The 17,159-nt window shown below is 44.5% G+C and overlaps 1 protein-coding gene across 1 annotated transcript in view; it reads left to right on the forward strand.

Annotated features, from left to right (window-relative positions):
• The first annotated feature begins 430 nt into the window (after positions 1–430).
• Positions 431–17,159, forward strand: part of MARCHF4 (membrane associated ring-CH-type finger 4) — a 141,234-nt gene continuing 124,505 nt past the window's right edge. Inside the window, exon 1 of the mRNA XM_066640811.1 lies at positions 431–940. Within this exon, the coding sequence (XP_066496908.1) occupies positions 431–940 (510 nt within the window). The remainder of the gene's footprint in view (positions 941–17,159) is intronic.

A 17,159-nucleotide genomic window follows, 5' to 3' on the forward strand; every position in this document is an offset into this window, starting at 1 on the left:
CTTTCTTTGAACTACCCCAGCACACTGGGTGTAGAAGGCTTGTCTCCCTTGATATTTAATTTCAACCTGTTCTTTTTTTAAAAAAAAGAATAAATTGTGGGCTTAGACATTAAAAAAAAATAAAATCCTGGAGAGAAGGTGATTGGAAATTCAATACTTTGTAGAAACCTCATTCTTGTTTTGGGTTTTATTTTTTATTTTCCAAACGGGGTTGCTGTGAAATATCCAAAAGATCTTCCTTGAAATTCCATTTTTGCTGTCAACCTAAATCTGATGTGTGTGTGCCTCTGTGTGTGTGTGTGTGTTTGACGGTGAGTTTGGGTGGGAGCCAGGAAAGATAGGCTGGAATTAAGCCATCCCGCCCCCTTGCTCTCAAGCGCCCCCTGCCGGGCCCTTTTTCCCACCCGTTCCTGCCTGGAAGGGAAGGCACATGTTAATACCAACGACTGCGATCGTTTTATGGTACTGTTGCTACGGATTGCTGATCCCCAGGCAGATGTTGCGCCACCAGGGTCTCCTCAAGTGCCGCTGCCGCATGCTGTTCAATGACCTGAAGGTCTTCCTCCTGCGGAGACCCCCTGCGCCCCCTCCGCCCTCGCCGCCGCCTCTCCCTTCCATGAACAGTGGAGACCAAGCCTTGAGCTTGCAGGCTTCCAACAACAACACGCTGTCCGCGCTGCATGGAGGGCGAAGGGGACCTTGGAGAGCGCCCACTGTCGGGGGTGGAGGTGGAGGAGGAGGAGTGGGGACCAGAAGTCCTCCTGAAGAAGAATGGGGGAGCCCTGGGGGAGAGGGAGAGCAGCCCATGTCTTTGATGAGCAGCACATCCTCAGATGACTTCTGTAAAGGGAAGCCCGAGGATCGGTACTCCCTGGGGAGCAGCTTGGACAGTGGAATGAGGACGCCTCTCTGCAGGATCTGCTTTCAGGGCCCAGAACAGGTGAGTGTGACAGGGTGTCACCCTGTCTGGGGGGGCGTGAACCTGCATCTTTCCACTTCTTCAGCTGAAGTCCTTTACCCCTCACCTACCCACATACACCTTCACAGTGGTCTCTATCCTTGACAAGAGGCTCTTGGGGCTCATCTTCTTTGGGGAAGCTGTATTTGTTTATGCTTGTTGTGAAGCTTGAAGAGAGAGGGGAGAGGAGTTGTTGTCAGGGAGTGACATGTTTCAACTTAGTAACTTTGGACAGAAAGAAGAGTATAGAAGAGATGCCACTGCACAGCAGGACCGGAATGCACCCATTCCCCCACACCCACCCACAAACACCAGTTAGAACAAGAGGACCCTAAGAAGACAACACCCCCAAAACATCACAATAGTACAGATCTAACTCATCCACCCCCTTTCCCCGGTATAAACACTGTGTATGCCAAGGCCAAATTAAAAGGCAAAAGCCAGTAGGTTAAAACCAGCAAACTTCATAGGTGAAGTTGTCCCAGCGATGGCACTTCACTTCCTTGCATTCTTGCTAGTTCCTTCTCCAAATCAAGTTTCCTCTGACAGGTGTGATGAATGAAAGACCACTAGCTTAAGTCACTAGTGGCTGTTGTCAGGGTCAGAGGTGTTTTAAGGTGCTAGCAATATATCCTGTTTGAAGTCCATGTATATTAATTGTCTTAATGTGTTTATTATGCCGTGAAGATTTCCACTTTGTTTTAGTTCTACAGTGCAAAGTGAATCTGAGAAATATGCCATTAAGGCCCGAATCATAACCAACTTTCCAGCACTGGCATAGCTGTGCCAGTGGGGCGTGTGCTGCATCCTGCAGTTGGGTGGCAGTCACGGAGTCCTCCTCAAAGTAAGGGAATGTTTGTTACCTCGAAGCTGCATTGCCCTTATACCGGTACTGGAAAGTGGGTTAGGATTGTGCCCTAAGTCTTCAACCCTGTTCATCACTCCCCCTCCCCACGTGTTTCAGTTTGGTTGGTTTTTTGAACAGTGGCCATTATTTGATTGAATTGCCCATTGGCCGGTTGATGGAGACAAGAGGGGCCAGCAACTACTCCCAAAATCATTTCAGCTGTATTGAGAAGTTTTGAAGCTCAGGTGTTGGAAACATTGTGCATAATGAAAGTTGCATTTAAGATAATGCATTTTCAGTGCTTGACTGAATGATGTGTGGATGTCCAGTTAAGTCCAGTAATCCACAAAGTGGCTAATGACTTTTTTTAAAGCTGAGGAATATTTCCATTCTAAATCAAAAGTCTGAAGCTCAACTGCAATTGAAGTTCTAACAATTGTTTAAAGAGGACAAAACATAGTGAAATAAGTAAATTAAAATGTGCTGTTGAATACACTTAGAAACAAGTGTTGAGGAAGGGCATTTAGAAAGTTTGTATGATGATGTGAGTTGCCCTAGGACCACATGGTGAAGGGCAGGATACCAATAATAATAATAATAATAATAATAATAATTTAAGATACAGAAACTGTGAGCAATTGAAGTTCTCAGACATTCATTAGGGCTTACATCACAATTAGAAAGATAGTCAAAAGCCATGGGGGGGGGGTTGCTTACAAAGCTCCTGCATGAATACAACTTTGCTACTGGGTAGCTCCCTATTGCATTCAACATGGTCACAACAGGAGAGGTTCCCACTGAATTGGGCCTATTGATTGACCACAGTCTGAGACATAGCGGTGGCATTGTAATCTATGGAGCTTAAGGGTACTTCATTCTTTGGTGTACCAGGCGGAGACTTGGTTTGGTAACAGCACATATACAAAGGATCCAGTGGACAAAAGGCTGAACAAAGGTGAGCATGAGCCTGCAGTATGATACAGCTGCAAAATAAGATAATGCCATGCCGGGCTCATTAACAGAGGCATCAAGTACAAATCATGAGAAGTAATAGTTCCACTCTATTCTGCACTAGTCAGAACCCACTGGGAATACTGCATCAAGTTTTGGGTACCACATTTTAAGAAGGACATTGATAAACTGGAGTGGGTTTAGAAGAAGACAACTAAGATGCTGAAGGGTCTGGAAAGCAAGTCTTATGAGGAGCAGTTGAAAGCTTGGTATGTTTAGCCTGGAGATAAGGGGAGATACGATAGCCACCTTCAGATATTGGAAAGGCCATCACATAGAACTGACTTCTTAGGGCATGACTAGAACAAAGGGTTGAAATTATAAAGAATGAGATTTAGACTAGAGGAAGAGGTGTCCAGCACTGGAGCAGTCTGCTGTGCGCAGGAGTGGATATGATTCCCAATAAACTATGCAGTGGGTCAGCTATGGAGCTCAGCAACCCAGAAGTTTGGCAATGATGTGTGATGTTATGGTGATGGCGGGCATCTGGAGAATTGCGTTGTGGTGCCGTGGTGATGATGCACAGGAAGAGAATGTGTCCTTGCATTGGTGTGGACCACTTACAAGGAATATAGGTAGTGGGCACTCCTTCATTGGAGGTTTGCAAACAGAGGCTAGATTTACATCTGTCTGATATGCTGCAGCAGTTGCCTGCACTGAGCAGGGGGTTGGACTAGATGACCTCCAAGATCCCTTCCAACTCAAACATTGTATGAGTCTATTATCACTGCATTGTCTTTTACATAGATACTCTGTTGGTCATGAATGGATGTTTGATGGTGGTAGAATTTGTGTCATAGAGCCAGTATATAAACTATAAAATCAAGGTGATCCCCTGGACTTGGACAATAAGGGCCTGAATTCACCTTTGTTTCCTGATGTTATTTCATGGGTTGGGCTATCATTCTATGTGAGGCTGTTTTCTGTCAGTAATGTGTGACGGTGCATAACTTTATTATACCAGAGGAAGATGCTGAATGGGTTATGAGCTGTGAAACCCTTTCCATGCTAAAAGCATTATGGAAAGGAAAGTGGTGCTAACAATGGTTTTGCTTTGTTTTCACTCAGTATAGCAGCTAAAAGCAGTCTAGAAATAAGCAGAGTGGGAATGGCACTGAGAAGTTGCTCGTTAGTATTCTGCAGAATGCAGATGTCTGGGAAATGTCAATATCTAGGAATCTTCATCTGTGCTTCAAATTAAAGTGGCATGTTGTATGGTTATACAGTTTGATCTGTAAGTGGATGGTTCAGCCTTGCACTAACCTGTGTTTGTATCTGAGGATGGGTGTATGGGCAGAATGCTCTTTTATCTGTTCTGTCAAGGTGAAATATTGTTCCATATACTGTATTGCAATTATTTTAAACCTGTGATTGAAGTTCCCCACAGCACAAACGTATGCCTCAATTGCATGTTGGTGAATGGCTGCTGTCCCACCTATGATTTGTATGATGCACAACCAACCTGTGGCACAATGCAGATTGCATGAGTCAGTTGCACATTGCCTCACAACCAAACAGTAACTATGAAATGTAGATACAACTAACATATAGGATTAAAATACTTCCCCCTCCTTCCAACAAATTATCTGTGTGTGACAGAAGTGGATGTAAATGGACAATTCATGACGTTTAACTATATTGCTGTAAACAAAATGCATGGGTACGCATGACTTGGGTTCAGCACCAATACTGGAAGGGGAAACATAATATACTTCTGGCAGGTGGGTTAGTCATTGCCTATAGTCCCCAGCCCAGTCACTGTGTCTTGTGCTTCCAATGGAATAAGAGCTGGCTTCAGTGCAAATGTTTTGTCTTAAACCACACTACTGCTGCCATGGACAAGTTTGGACAGCTGCAGCATTTGGTAGAAAAGATACCACTCTGCAACCCTAACACAAGAAAACAGGCTTTGCTCGTTGGTGGCAATTCTGTTACTTTTTAACATAAGGCACTTTGAATGCAGGTTTTTACAAGAAACAACATATACTTTCTAGGCAAAGGAATCTGCAAAGTTGGATATATAAAAGATGAAATCAAAAGCTGGAGCAGTTACTCCTTCCTTATGGGGTGGAGTTCAGAGCTCACTGCTGTCCTGAGTGCAAGCATAATGGTATTTTCTGATGAAAAGGAGCATTCAGCACTTCTGTTTTCAGTGTTATCCCTCCTACAGTGGAGTGGGCTGGAGTGTGTTCTAGGGCCTAGCAAGTATTGCAGGAGGGTTCCCCATCTTGCAGGGTCAATGTAGAGAGTTAAGGCTCAGGCAAGGAAAAAAACAAGGATTTTCTATGGTCATGGATAAATAGAAGCCGAAGGGATTCAAGCTGAAGGGATTCTGTTTGGCTTCAGTTTGTCCAAGTGAGGTCTAAAAAACTCAAAGGGATCAGGCTCTTGAGTCTTCCAAGTTTAACTGAGCCCCTGACCACACAGTCACTTGGGAAGACTATGCAGAGATTATATGCAGGCTTTTATGGGAAAGAAGGTAGGGTATATAAAAAGTTGTTGTGGCAATTTTCTGCCTGAGTTTTATTTGAAGAAAGGAGGAATTTAAGGAAGAAAATTGAGCAATAGGTGTCAAAGGCCATCATACTGTCACATCAGTGCTGTCTCCAGAAAGAAGAGAGAGAATGGTGCTGGTCTAGGACCAGGGAGATCCAAGCTCAAATACTCACTCAACCATGACTCTCGCAGAGAGACCTTGGACTCAGCCTGCCTCAGAGTGTTGTTATGGGGGTTAAAATGAGGTGAGGAACACCTACATGCATGTCACTCTGAGATCTCTGGAGAAAAAAGGATGACATTAGATCACACATTCTGAGCATCACCTTTGTAACTCCAAGACCAGCAAGATGAGTGCATTCATCTAGAACAGGGGTGTCAAATATAAGGCCAGCAGGCAAGATGCAGCCCCGAGAAGCAATTTCTCTACCCCCCTTTATAATTTGAATCTTCTAGAGAGATAATTGGGCTCCGTCATATATTGAAATCATGAACAAGATTTGCACGTTTTCTCTTCATTTTCTCTGTCATTTGCAGCCAATGAGTTTCTATGTGAGAACAAAGTGCTTATTTCTGACCATGTCACTTCCTGCTTAATAATGCTACTTCCTGCCCTCAGCAGCCACCATGAATGCTATTCGGCCCACTATGTGAAATGAGTTTGACACCTGTGACTTAGAAGGTTGAATGAATTCCTTTTTTACCTTCTCAGACCACCTCAGTCTTGCAGAGTGGCTTACAGCCCAATCCTGAGCTGCTTGGTGCCCAAGGCTGCAGCAGCACTGAAAAGGGCTGCCACTGCATCTTGCATACTCAGTGGGAAGCACCAGTGAAGTCTTGGGAGAAGGGAACTTCTGTCCCCTTCCCCTGGGTAAGGCGAGTAGCCCCACAATGGGACTATGTGATTCGACAGCGACCCAAGCGTAGAATGAAGAGCCTCTGTGTTGGGCCAGTGGCCTGACTTAGAGGCTCAGGATTCGGTCCCACCTGCCCACCGCCCCACTCCCTCCCCCCTGGCATGCTTCCTCTCCACCCTCTCCCCGCCCTCCCTCCACTTCCCCCGCCCCGAATGCCTCCTCCCCACCTACCTATTTGCTGTCCGGCAGACTGCACACTGTCAAGCAGTGGAACACCAGTCTCCCTCTGATGCTAGTCCAGCACTGGCCAGCACTGAGTTAGCACCGGTGCTCCATTGGTGCTGAGGACCGCAAATGTGCCTTATGGCACATTTGCAACAATGCACATTGGCGGTGAGCCAGCATGCACCGCATACGATTGGGTCCTCAGACTGTCATTGGGGAGCAGTCTAGTGCCTAGGAGATGAAGTACTGCTAGCATGGGTTATCCACCTTCTCACACCTTATGTGATTCATATTATGGTCTGCTTCCTACTAGTTTTGGCTACCATTCCTTTGTATAAGACTCTGGGACCCTCGGGGCCAAAGTGCAAAGGCACAGCCATGGCTTACTGGCACTTGGGTGGGAGATCCAAAAATGGTTGCTGCTGTTCTGTTGTTGGATCCTTGTGCAGAGGTCTCCTGTGAGGGTCTCCACACCTGAGCTCTGCCCAGAAATCCAGTGCAGATGCACCAGAAAGGGTAGTTAGCAAGAGAATAAATCGCCATTGGGACACAGAGTGTGGTGATGCTTTCAGCAAAATGCCTTCAGATGATTTGTAAACCCCTCCCTTTGTTTTCAGCCACTCTTCCCCTCCAGACATATTTCACCTCATGAGATTTTATTTCTTTTTTATGTTTAGAAAGCGCCTCTTTCAAAGATGCATGCAACTATTCCCCTTGTGTATCTGACATCTTTCATTTTTATAGAGCTACACAACTGTTTATGTTTTTGCATTAGTCCAGGAAAGGTGGAATAAACACACCTTGTCTTTTTATTTGTGTATGTATGCATTGAAATTGCAATCAGAGTTCAAGGCAAACAGTCCGCTTTCGAGGGCACTGAAGCTTTAAGACAATTAAATACCCATCCTTTTCAGCACAAACTATCTGCTGGTGTAATTTGTTAAACCTAAGTCCAGTAGCCAACCATCTGTCCTACCAGTGCTTTTTTTGTAAATAAAAAGGTGCAGGAACTCACAACTTGTTAATCTTTTATTTATTTATTTTTAAACCATTTTTCATTGGAGAAATAAAAAATTTTTATGTGCTTCTCCCCTAAAGATGAACTTACTTCTGAGTAGACATACATAGGATTGGGCTGTCAATCTCCACATCCCCTTCCTCCTAGCTATTTTTTCTACACATGGGGAAAAATACTGTACAGGTGCACTTGTAGTGTGTAGTATGTAGTATGGCACTACTTCAAGGAGAGGAAGCAGTGAACGGATTCCAAAAAATGGCTTACATGAGTTCTATGTAGTAAAATTACTCTAAGCAACTGTGGGAGTAAGAACAAAAAAGGAATTCTTACACGAGAGGGGTCCTTAGGTGCACATAGAAACAGCTACATTTTGAAACATAGAAACAGCTGCACGTAGAAACAGCTACAGAAACATGTAGAAACAGCTACATTTGCAAACAAGCGATTAAATATGGTTTAATTCAGGTATCAGAATACTCTGTGTCTTTGGGAAGGCGCTTCGCATGCAATTGTATGTTCTCTGCTGCCTTGAGCAGCTGCTGTGCATTGCTGGAGAGGAGCTGCAAACACTGGCTGGCGGAGGGCATGCTTGTGCGGGAAGGATGAGGAGGATCTCTGGCAAGGCTGGACAGCACGTTGTACACATGTAGAATCCCTTTTCACCTGCCCTTAGCATGTGAAAACGGGTGCAGATATATATCTCTGCCAGGATTAAGAGCCCAATCCTAGGTATGTCTACTCTGAAGTAAGGCTTGTTCTAGTCAATAAAGCTTACTCCCAGGAAAGTGCCTAGGATTGCAGCCTAAGAGCCCAATCCTATGCATGTCTACTCAGAAGTCCACTTTAGTGAATGGGGCTTACTGTGGATAGGATGGCAGCCTCAGGGCCCAATCCTGTGCCTGTCTACTCAGAAGTCAGTCCCATTAGAGGCAGTGGGGCTTCCTCCCAGGAAGTGTGGAGAGGACTGCAGCCTCAGAGCCCTTCCTCTGCCTGTCTACTCAGAAGTCAGTCCCATTAGAGGCAGTGGGGCTTCCTCCCAGGAAAGTGTGGAGAGGACTGCAGCCTCAGAGCCCTTCCTCTGCCTGTCTACTCAGGCTGCATGACTATGACACTTTCCCGGGAGTAAGCCCCATTGAACACAATGGAACTTACTTCTGAGTAGACATGCTTGGGCTCTCAGGCTGCAAGGCTATGCACCCTTTCCCAGGAGCAAGCCCCATTGAGCATAATGAGACTTACTTCTGAGTAGACACACCTAGGCTCGTGCTGCAGATTGGCACGGGGCTGCACCAGCCAGCTTCCTTCCCCAACTCCTCTGCCAAGCCAGTACCTGGGCATTCTGTGGGTGCTGCAGCCTGTCTCCCTGGCTGGCTGGCTGTCCGTCCTCCTCCTCGGCGTTGGCGCGTGTCCCCCACACCCTCCACTGGCTTGGAAGCTGCGCTGGGAAGCAGAGCGTGGGGGGAGGGGAGGCCGGCTGGGCTCAGGCAAGAGCTTGGAGATGGGGGCAGGAGGGGGTCGTTGTGCAGTCAGGCAGGGGCCAGGCGCCCGCCCACCCTGCACCCCCCAGCACCCACCCACCGAATGCCTCTGTTTTGCTCCCCCCTCCTGGAATGCCTCCAAAGGGGAGGGGCCCTTGCAAAAAGGTCCGGAACTCCGTCCCCCCGCATTCCATTAGAAAAAAAGCCCTGTGTCCTACTAACATGGGGGAAACTGAGCAGACATGACCTAAAGGCAAGAGATTTTTAGTGGTTTCTTTGCTCCCTTGTCTATATAGCAAGGGAGGTTCCACCAGCACCAATAACACAAAGTGGTAGGAAAGCCCATTACATGATGGTCCCAGTTTGTATGGTGAGCACTCATTCATCATATTGTAATATGCATAATGGCGCACTAGAGTTGTAGCAGAGGGCCAGGGATCCTTAGGGCTGAGAATCACAGAATAGGCATTACTGATGGAGGGTTTAAGGTCCATGTTTCTACTCCACATACAGCAGCAAATAGTCCATTATTCTTCATCCTAGAACTTCCAGTGCCCCTTTAGATCAGTAAAGTTGCAATCCTATGCGCACTCACCTGGGAATAAGCTCCATTGACTATAGCAGGGCTTCTGCGTCGACATGCCTAGAATTGCGCTTGGATTAGTCTGTGATAAACTGAGTGCATTCTAATATACCGGCCTGGCTCAAAGAATGGATTGTCACACGCATCCCCTGTATGCGTAAACCAAATAGAGGTCGTGTTTCAGTTCATGGGTAGAACAGAATAAAATGACTATATATATAATATAAATATGAACATACACAAGATATTATCTGTGACGTATTTTACTAGTAAGGTTCTCATGATACAGAAGGCAGAGGCTTCATTTTCCTGAACGGCTATAACCCCCTCCCCCCCAACACACTGGAATGGTTCTAAGGAGGTGTTGTTGATGATATTAATCACAAGCAAATTTAGTATGTGAATACTATAAAGAAACTAGCTAGTTATTTTTACATAAATTTAGTGCATGAAAACCCCTTAGAAGCATTGCCCTTAGACTTGTTTGTTTCCTGTTGTGGTGATGATGATAATGATAGATTTCTTCGACCAATCTCACTTGATAAAGGAGAACTCAAGCTTCCAAATTCCACGTCTCTTTATCAGGTGATAACCTTCCCCAGGTGGTAGAACATGACAATCAAGACTGAACATGCTGCCCCGTTGACTCTCCAGTTATAAAAATAATTCTTGAAGGAACAGGGAAGCATCTCGAAGAATGCTGAGAACACCATTCTTGGAATGAAAACTTTGTGGACAGGCCTGTTTATCTATACAATACGTTCTCAAGTCCCATAAAAGAGATGCAAATCCTGCTTTGATTTTCTTTTCAAACAAGCCTAAATAAGATTTCCCCCTCCATCTCTCTAATCTGCCTTCTCAAGGAGGTTTTATGAAACCGCTAACGCAAACCACAAAGTCTGCCAGGATTTTCCGTTTTTACGGTGATTCGAAACGTGACAGACGCCAAGCAATTGGCATGCTTGTATATTAAGCTCTGCTCTGTGTTCGGGGCTTTTCTGTATAAGCCAACTGTTTCACTGAAAAACTCATGTTGGGCAAAAAAAGTAAATATAAAGGCACTAGAATTTTTTTTTTTTTAACTGCCCTTTTGTTGAAAACAACCCATAATGCTGCTTTAAGGATCCCTTTCTCTGGCTAGTTGGACGCTGGCATAAAAGAACTGACCTCAGGCAAGACATTATTCCTTCAGGTTAAGATCTCCATCTGTAATATCAGGGATAATAGTATTCCTCTCCATTGATTACTAGCTCCAGGACAGAGGAAGTCCTTGGCAAACTATCCCCTGTTAGCCCCCCTCCTAAGTGGTTGGGCCTTCTAGAGTTGAAAAAGAGAGATCATCCTGATGGGTGCAGCAGAACACTATTTTGAATCTGCCATAGAAGTGGGCCTGAAACTCCAGGGACAGTCCTTGATGGCTGGGCTAAGCCACCTTTACCCACAATGCCCCAATGCACACAGTGTCACTTTAGGCATTTCATGCCGACGAGAGCTTTGCTAGCACAACCAGAGAAGGAGCTCTGCTTTCCCAGACACCTAGCATCAGCAATGGGCCCTACAAGGATGCTGCATTCCTTGCAGCTCCCCAAGAAGGCTGGGTGTTGATGCCACGTCTGCCTCCCACACAGAGCTATCGTTAGGATTATTGCTATAATATGTGTGACTCATTCTGTATGCTGAAAAGGCATCATATATACCTGTTAAGTACTGTTATTAGTGTCAGAGAAGCGCTGGCCAGTTCACTTTCCTGTGGAGGAAATAGAACTGAAGACCTACGGTGTCTTTCTAAATAACACATCCCTTTACAAATGTGTAAGCTGAGCTGGTATTGTGGCGTGGGCTCGATTTAGGATTTAGGGACAGCCACCTGAAGTGCTGGGCTCAGATGGCAATGGGCATTTCAGTTGTTCTTATAATTTAAAAAGCTTCTATAAGATTGAAGGAAACAAACGTACAGCATTAATGAAGACAGGTTTACAGATCACGGGTGCAACTTTATCTTTGTATTATATGACAGGGATAAATGGTGTCTGCAGATCATGTCAATGGTGTGAACTAGAATACAAATACAATGAAAGTATAGTATAAAAAATAAATGCAGGGTGTGCTGAAAATACTCCTGACCTAGGGTGCCATTTTGTCTAGGACCAGCACTGACCATGATGAGCGCAGCAGCAAGCACACGGATGATGCAAGAGACATCAGATGAGCTTGTCAAATCCTGCCATCTTTGAGCACAGCAAAAAGACTGATGTTTAAGGAAAAAAGTCACCTCCTGTAGCAACTTTTAATGAATGCCTTGCAATTATTTCTGAACCTCCTTCTCTTGCTGCTTAATGAATGGGCTGTGACTTCCAGTGACGTCCTTGGACTTTCCAGACAGTCATCTGTCCAAACACCTGATCCTGCTTTAGCTTATGGCCCATTTATCAATTTATTCTCCACACATACAGGCAGTCCAATCCTACGTAACTCCCCACGCAGCAAGGCAGTGGTGCCGGCGTGGCCTCCGATGCATCCCGCAGAGGAGGTTTGGCTGCTGGAGGTAAGGACATATTTGTCCTCTTGCCCTGGGATAAGCCCCAGCAGTTGCTATGGGTCAACATGGACTTGTACCAGTGATATTACTGGTGCAAGCTCCATGTTGTCCCAAGTTAGCAGATCAGGCCTGGGAAGAGGGTTTGGATTTGGTAGGCACAGCCACCTCCAAATCCTCTCCCTTCCCTGGCCCAATCCACAATCCCCTTCCCCATCTCCTCCCAATTCCACCCCCTGTCTCTGAACCCATTCCACCCCCTGCACCAGCTTACCTATTCCAATGGGCCTCCAGACACCCATCAGATCATGCAGGAAGCCTTAGCTTGACCAGAAAATAAATGGAGATGCTTTGACAAGTGAATCTTGGTGTTCCATTGGTCTGGCTCTTATCTGGAATGGAGCCAATCATCAGTTGCAAGGCCAGTTCAAGATCTCCTGAGGTGGCCTGCCACATGCTTCTCCCCTTTATCTCATAATGTGACTGCCTCTACTCCTCTCACTCCCTGGATTTGAAAAGGAAGAGGAAGAGAGAGAGGAAGTGTGGGTGAAAGAAGTGTAACAAGCTCTGCTCTAGGAGAAAGAGCAATGACAGCAATTTGAGCACTAAAGTAGAACCTCTAGCAACCTGATGCCTGAGATTTTCACCTGAGTTGACCTCATGAATGGGCCAGCCCTGATCAATAGAAAAAATATAACTAGAAGGAAAAGCTTCCTTCACTTCAATGGGCAGCAAGATTGCAAAGGGAACGGTGCATAATCTTGCCTTTTGATCATAAAGGTTCTCTTATTATGTCAAAAGGGCAAGTCCATCAAAACCTCCTTCAAAGCTAAAAGTTAGTGGACTTCCACATGAAATAGGGACTCCTTCCTGCAAATACATCAACCTTATATATTTGTAAGGTAGCATTTCTCTCTCTGAATCAGTTATTGTTCTTTTTCCTTAGGCTTTGTTTGAGCTTTGCCCAAAGAAAAGGTAACTTAGTTAAGAAAGAGACATGGAAAAATGTCATCTGTTCTAGTAAGATTGGTGTGGGATTCCTCACACTCACACCGGATGAGGGCTTTAAGTATCAGTGCATAGTAAGTAAGCTGGCAGAAGGAAGTCTATTATACCAGTGTGGAATATAGTGGGAGATGGGGTACAGTGGGTCAAAATAGGAAGAAACATAGCAGGATTTCTGAGTATCACAGGTAGGGGTTTCAATACCCTTTAAAACTGCCTGCTTTTTCACTCATGGTCCCGATCACCATTCTGTTGCCCAACTGTATTTACAGCCCAATCCTATGGAGGGCTTACAGCTATGGATCTCACAATCCACTGCTGTAAGTCCTGTTATGGCAGCACAAAAGACATGCCACTGTTGTATGCTGGAGAGACATCAGCGCAAATGGCCAGAGGTATCATATGCCTGCCAGCTGATCCTGGATGCCATGCAGAAGGTAGCGGCTAGGGCAGTTCACGAGAGGTCCAGGGAAGGATTGGGGTAGGGAGCAGGGTGCAGTAGCTTGGGGGAGGGAGGGGATGGATCCTGGCTGCACTAGTACACTACAAGATTCTATCCCATTCCTGAGCCACCTTGGATTTATGCCAGCCAAATAGCTGGTGTAGGTCTGAGGAGACCCATTGACATCTGGGCAGCCTACAGAGAGGTAAGTAGAAAATTCTTATCTTTCCCAGGTTGTCTGGTCTCTCTCTCTCTCTCTCTCTCTCTCTCTCTCTCTCTCTCTCTCTCTCTCTCTCACTCACTCACACACACACACACACACACACACACCCCATAGCATGCAGTATGCTCTGCAACAGCACGGTTGCATAGTGTAAACTGATGAGGGATAGGATCAGGCCATTATTCTCTGCTTCTTTACTTTATTATTATTCTGATGACTAATGATTGCACCAACATTCATCATAATCTCACTCAGTACAATAATCTGTCCAGCTCATAATGCTCAGCTGTATTATAAACCAAACACAATTTCCTCTAGCAGTTCTTCTCTGACTCAGAACGTTACAGGAGATTCAGCATTGAGCAGATCAGGTGCTTAAAGTCAGCTGCTTTGTAGGTACATGTGTGCAGAAGTTCATTCCTGGTAATACCTTACTCTGGGTGAAACTCTTGTTTATGGGTTTTTTAAGGGGCATATACTGTACAGATCAGTACAATACTGTGTGAACAAATAAAGTGGGGGGGGATTTTCATTTGCAACAACCTCAGTCATGTGATCCCAAACCAAAGTTTCCAAGGCACAATGCGATAATGTTCATGGACAGACCACCATCAGCATGCATGCACTGACAGTACAAGCTGGCAGAGAACTGATCATCTTTTTTCCTGAATACTGTACTTGCCAAGAAAGTTCATAAATACTGAACTGATTCTGAATCAAGCTGAGGGGAATTTACCCATCACTAATTATGGGATCAATCTTTGCAAACATGTTAAATTAGAACAGAATTTGGCAAACATCCTTAGACTTTTTAAATAGTTATATTTACTATGTATTAATATTGGCGGTTGCTAGAACTGTTTTGTGAATATATCTAAGCCACCCATGATTTTCTTTTTTTTTTAAAAGTGGGATTAAAAATAGTAAAAACAAACTCCTGCTCAAAAATCCTTCGTGACACTTTGAGATAACTGCCTTGAACATTTCAGTCCCATATAGATTTCATAACTCTAAATTTTAAATTATTTGTGCATGTTTATTTATTACATGTTTACCCCACTACTTCAAGGAGCTCAGAGTCAAATGCTGTACTTTGATTGTAGAGCACATGTTGGTATGCAGCAAGCCCCAGGTTCAATCTGTGGCATCTCCATAGAGGGCTGGGGATGATCCCTGTCCAAAACCTTGCAGACACACTGTCTGCCAGTGCAGTGCAAAGTCTTGAGTCTTGAGCAGACTCTGGTCTGACTCAAAATAAGGCACCTTCATTTGTTTATAGGGTAGTATACATGATTCTCCCCCCTCTTTTTATCCTTACAACAAGCTTGTGAGGCTGAGAAATAGTGAGTGGTCCAAGGCCATCCAATGAGCTTCAAGGCTGAATCAATGGTATATTTGAGCCTTGGATGTTGAAGTATGAGGAAAGCATCCCTAGAAAGCTAAAGGCAGTTGCCTTCCCCTGATCATTATTTTGAACCTTGAATGGGGAAAGTGGCAGGCCAGCCTTGCGGTTCCCAACCAATATCAATCAGTTTTGTGGTCTACCAAACTGGAGGCCAACTACCATCTGGTTTCCTACATCTGGTTGTTACAGGAGTGAGCAGCACCAACTGATCTTGGGTCATTTTTAGTCCTTTTTCTTGAAAGTTTGCTGAGATCAAAATCAAACTTTTTTTATTTTGATCCAGTCTGAAACTGGTAGTAGTCCCTGAGCCCAGCTTACTAAAGTGATAAGAAGCCTTGCTGCTTAAGGATCTGTTGCTGCAAGACTCACTCTTATCCAATACTCTGTTCTGCATGGCAATGTAAGCTTTCAAGAATGGACAGTCTAAAAAAGTAAAATGTAGAAGTATCTCTTTGCTTAATAGTACAAGGGCGCTGCCTTAGTTATTAGAAACTGGTTATTAAAAAATGAATGGTGGTGTTACATTTCCTTTTAAAAAAATACCTTCAGGTCAGGTCTCTAAGTGTCCCTGTGAAGAATGCTTATAAGGGCATGTGGAAATAAGTCATACAGTCCCTTTTAAGATCCTCAGCTGATTCTCTTGCAGATCCTTCCTATCCTATCCTATAACCCAAGAGGTCTCCTCCCTATCCTATAAACAGCTAATTAAATACCTGCTTGCTGTCCAGCTTTCATTCCTCTGTTATGGAGGTCACTGGTTACCAGCTCACTGGTTACGTTAACCCTGGGACTCTGCAATCACAAGCAAATTAACTGAACAGATCCTAGTAGCAAGAGGAGATAAAAAAAGAACTGCTTCTTAGAAATCTGTTTACCTTTCTTTATATACTGATGTGAATACAATTTTTCCCCAAGTTAAAAGTGTACAAGGATATTATATATTATAATTGTTGGCATATTTATGTGTTGTTTTGTCCCTGCACAACAGTTTGTGTTCAGGAATGAGGGAGTGGGAAGGAGAAAGTGTTTTAAGATGGTAACAACAGTCCAGAAAAACATAATTCAACACCAGTGGCTCTTGAATCATCTACCCCTGTGAGAATCTAATGAAAGCTATGGAACCCTCCACAGAAAAATGCACATAAATGCATACAGACAACACGTATTTTTTTTGCAGCCAGTTCACAGAGTTCCTGAAGCCCATCCATGGACCTCAGGTTACAAACTCCTGATCTACACATTTAGCAATTTATTTCAATATGCTCTGTTTTCATGATTTTTTAAAATGCTGCCGTTGTTGTTATGCAAGGTTTCTTTGTTTATTTTTTTAAGAATCCGTGACTGATTTATGTTGCTCATTTAAACGATGCTCACTCACTGGCACATGTGTGCTCTCCCAAGGCATAGGAGAGGGAAGTGGAAGTTGTTATTTTCCAAGTGGGTGGTTGCTGCACATCCTTTATTACCTCCACTTTATTTCATTCTTTTTTGCTTTGAGACAGCACTTGAAAATTCCCCAGAGCTCTTGCTTAGCTTGTTCGTTCTGGACTCAAAATAGTAACAGGCTTAATGCAGGGGACATCTGTAATCTTTGGGGGTCTGTGTGGGTGGCACGAGTGATAGCTGCAAAAAGCAAACCCACTTAGGCAAAGCAGTTCACTCTCTCCCAGCCACATAGCTTAAGAAGGATGAGATTAGAAGGATATTGCCAGCCAAGTGACTAAGAGAACCATCTTCTTTGGCGGCTTCCTTGGTACTTAAAGACTTTACACTATTTGGCTTTCACTAAATATCTGTGCTGCCTCAGCCCTGCACCACAAAGCAAGAGCACAAGCAGCAGGAAGGAGGAAGGGCTGCAGCTATAAGCATGTGTGAAGATCTGATGAGATCAATGGCATTTGTTTCCCAGGCAGTGTGAATAAAATAGAGTGGTGGTTTCTAGGACATCTGGCTGATCATGTGTACTTCAGTAACCAATCCAAAGCCTGAAGCTTTAACAAAAAATAAAATGAATAAAAATTCCACACCAATAAAAGCTGAATGTTGCAGCCTGTATTCGCTATGCACATATGCTT

Source organism: Tiliqua scincoides, chromosome 1 (assembly GCF_035046505.1).
Source record: "Tiliqua scincoides isolate rTilSci1 chromosome 1, rTilSci1.hap2, whole genome shotgun sequence".
In the NCBI taxonomy this organism is placed as follows: domain Eukaryota; kingdom Metazoa; phylum Chordata; class Lepidosauria; order Squamata; family Scincidae; genus Tiliqua; species Tiliqua scincoides.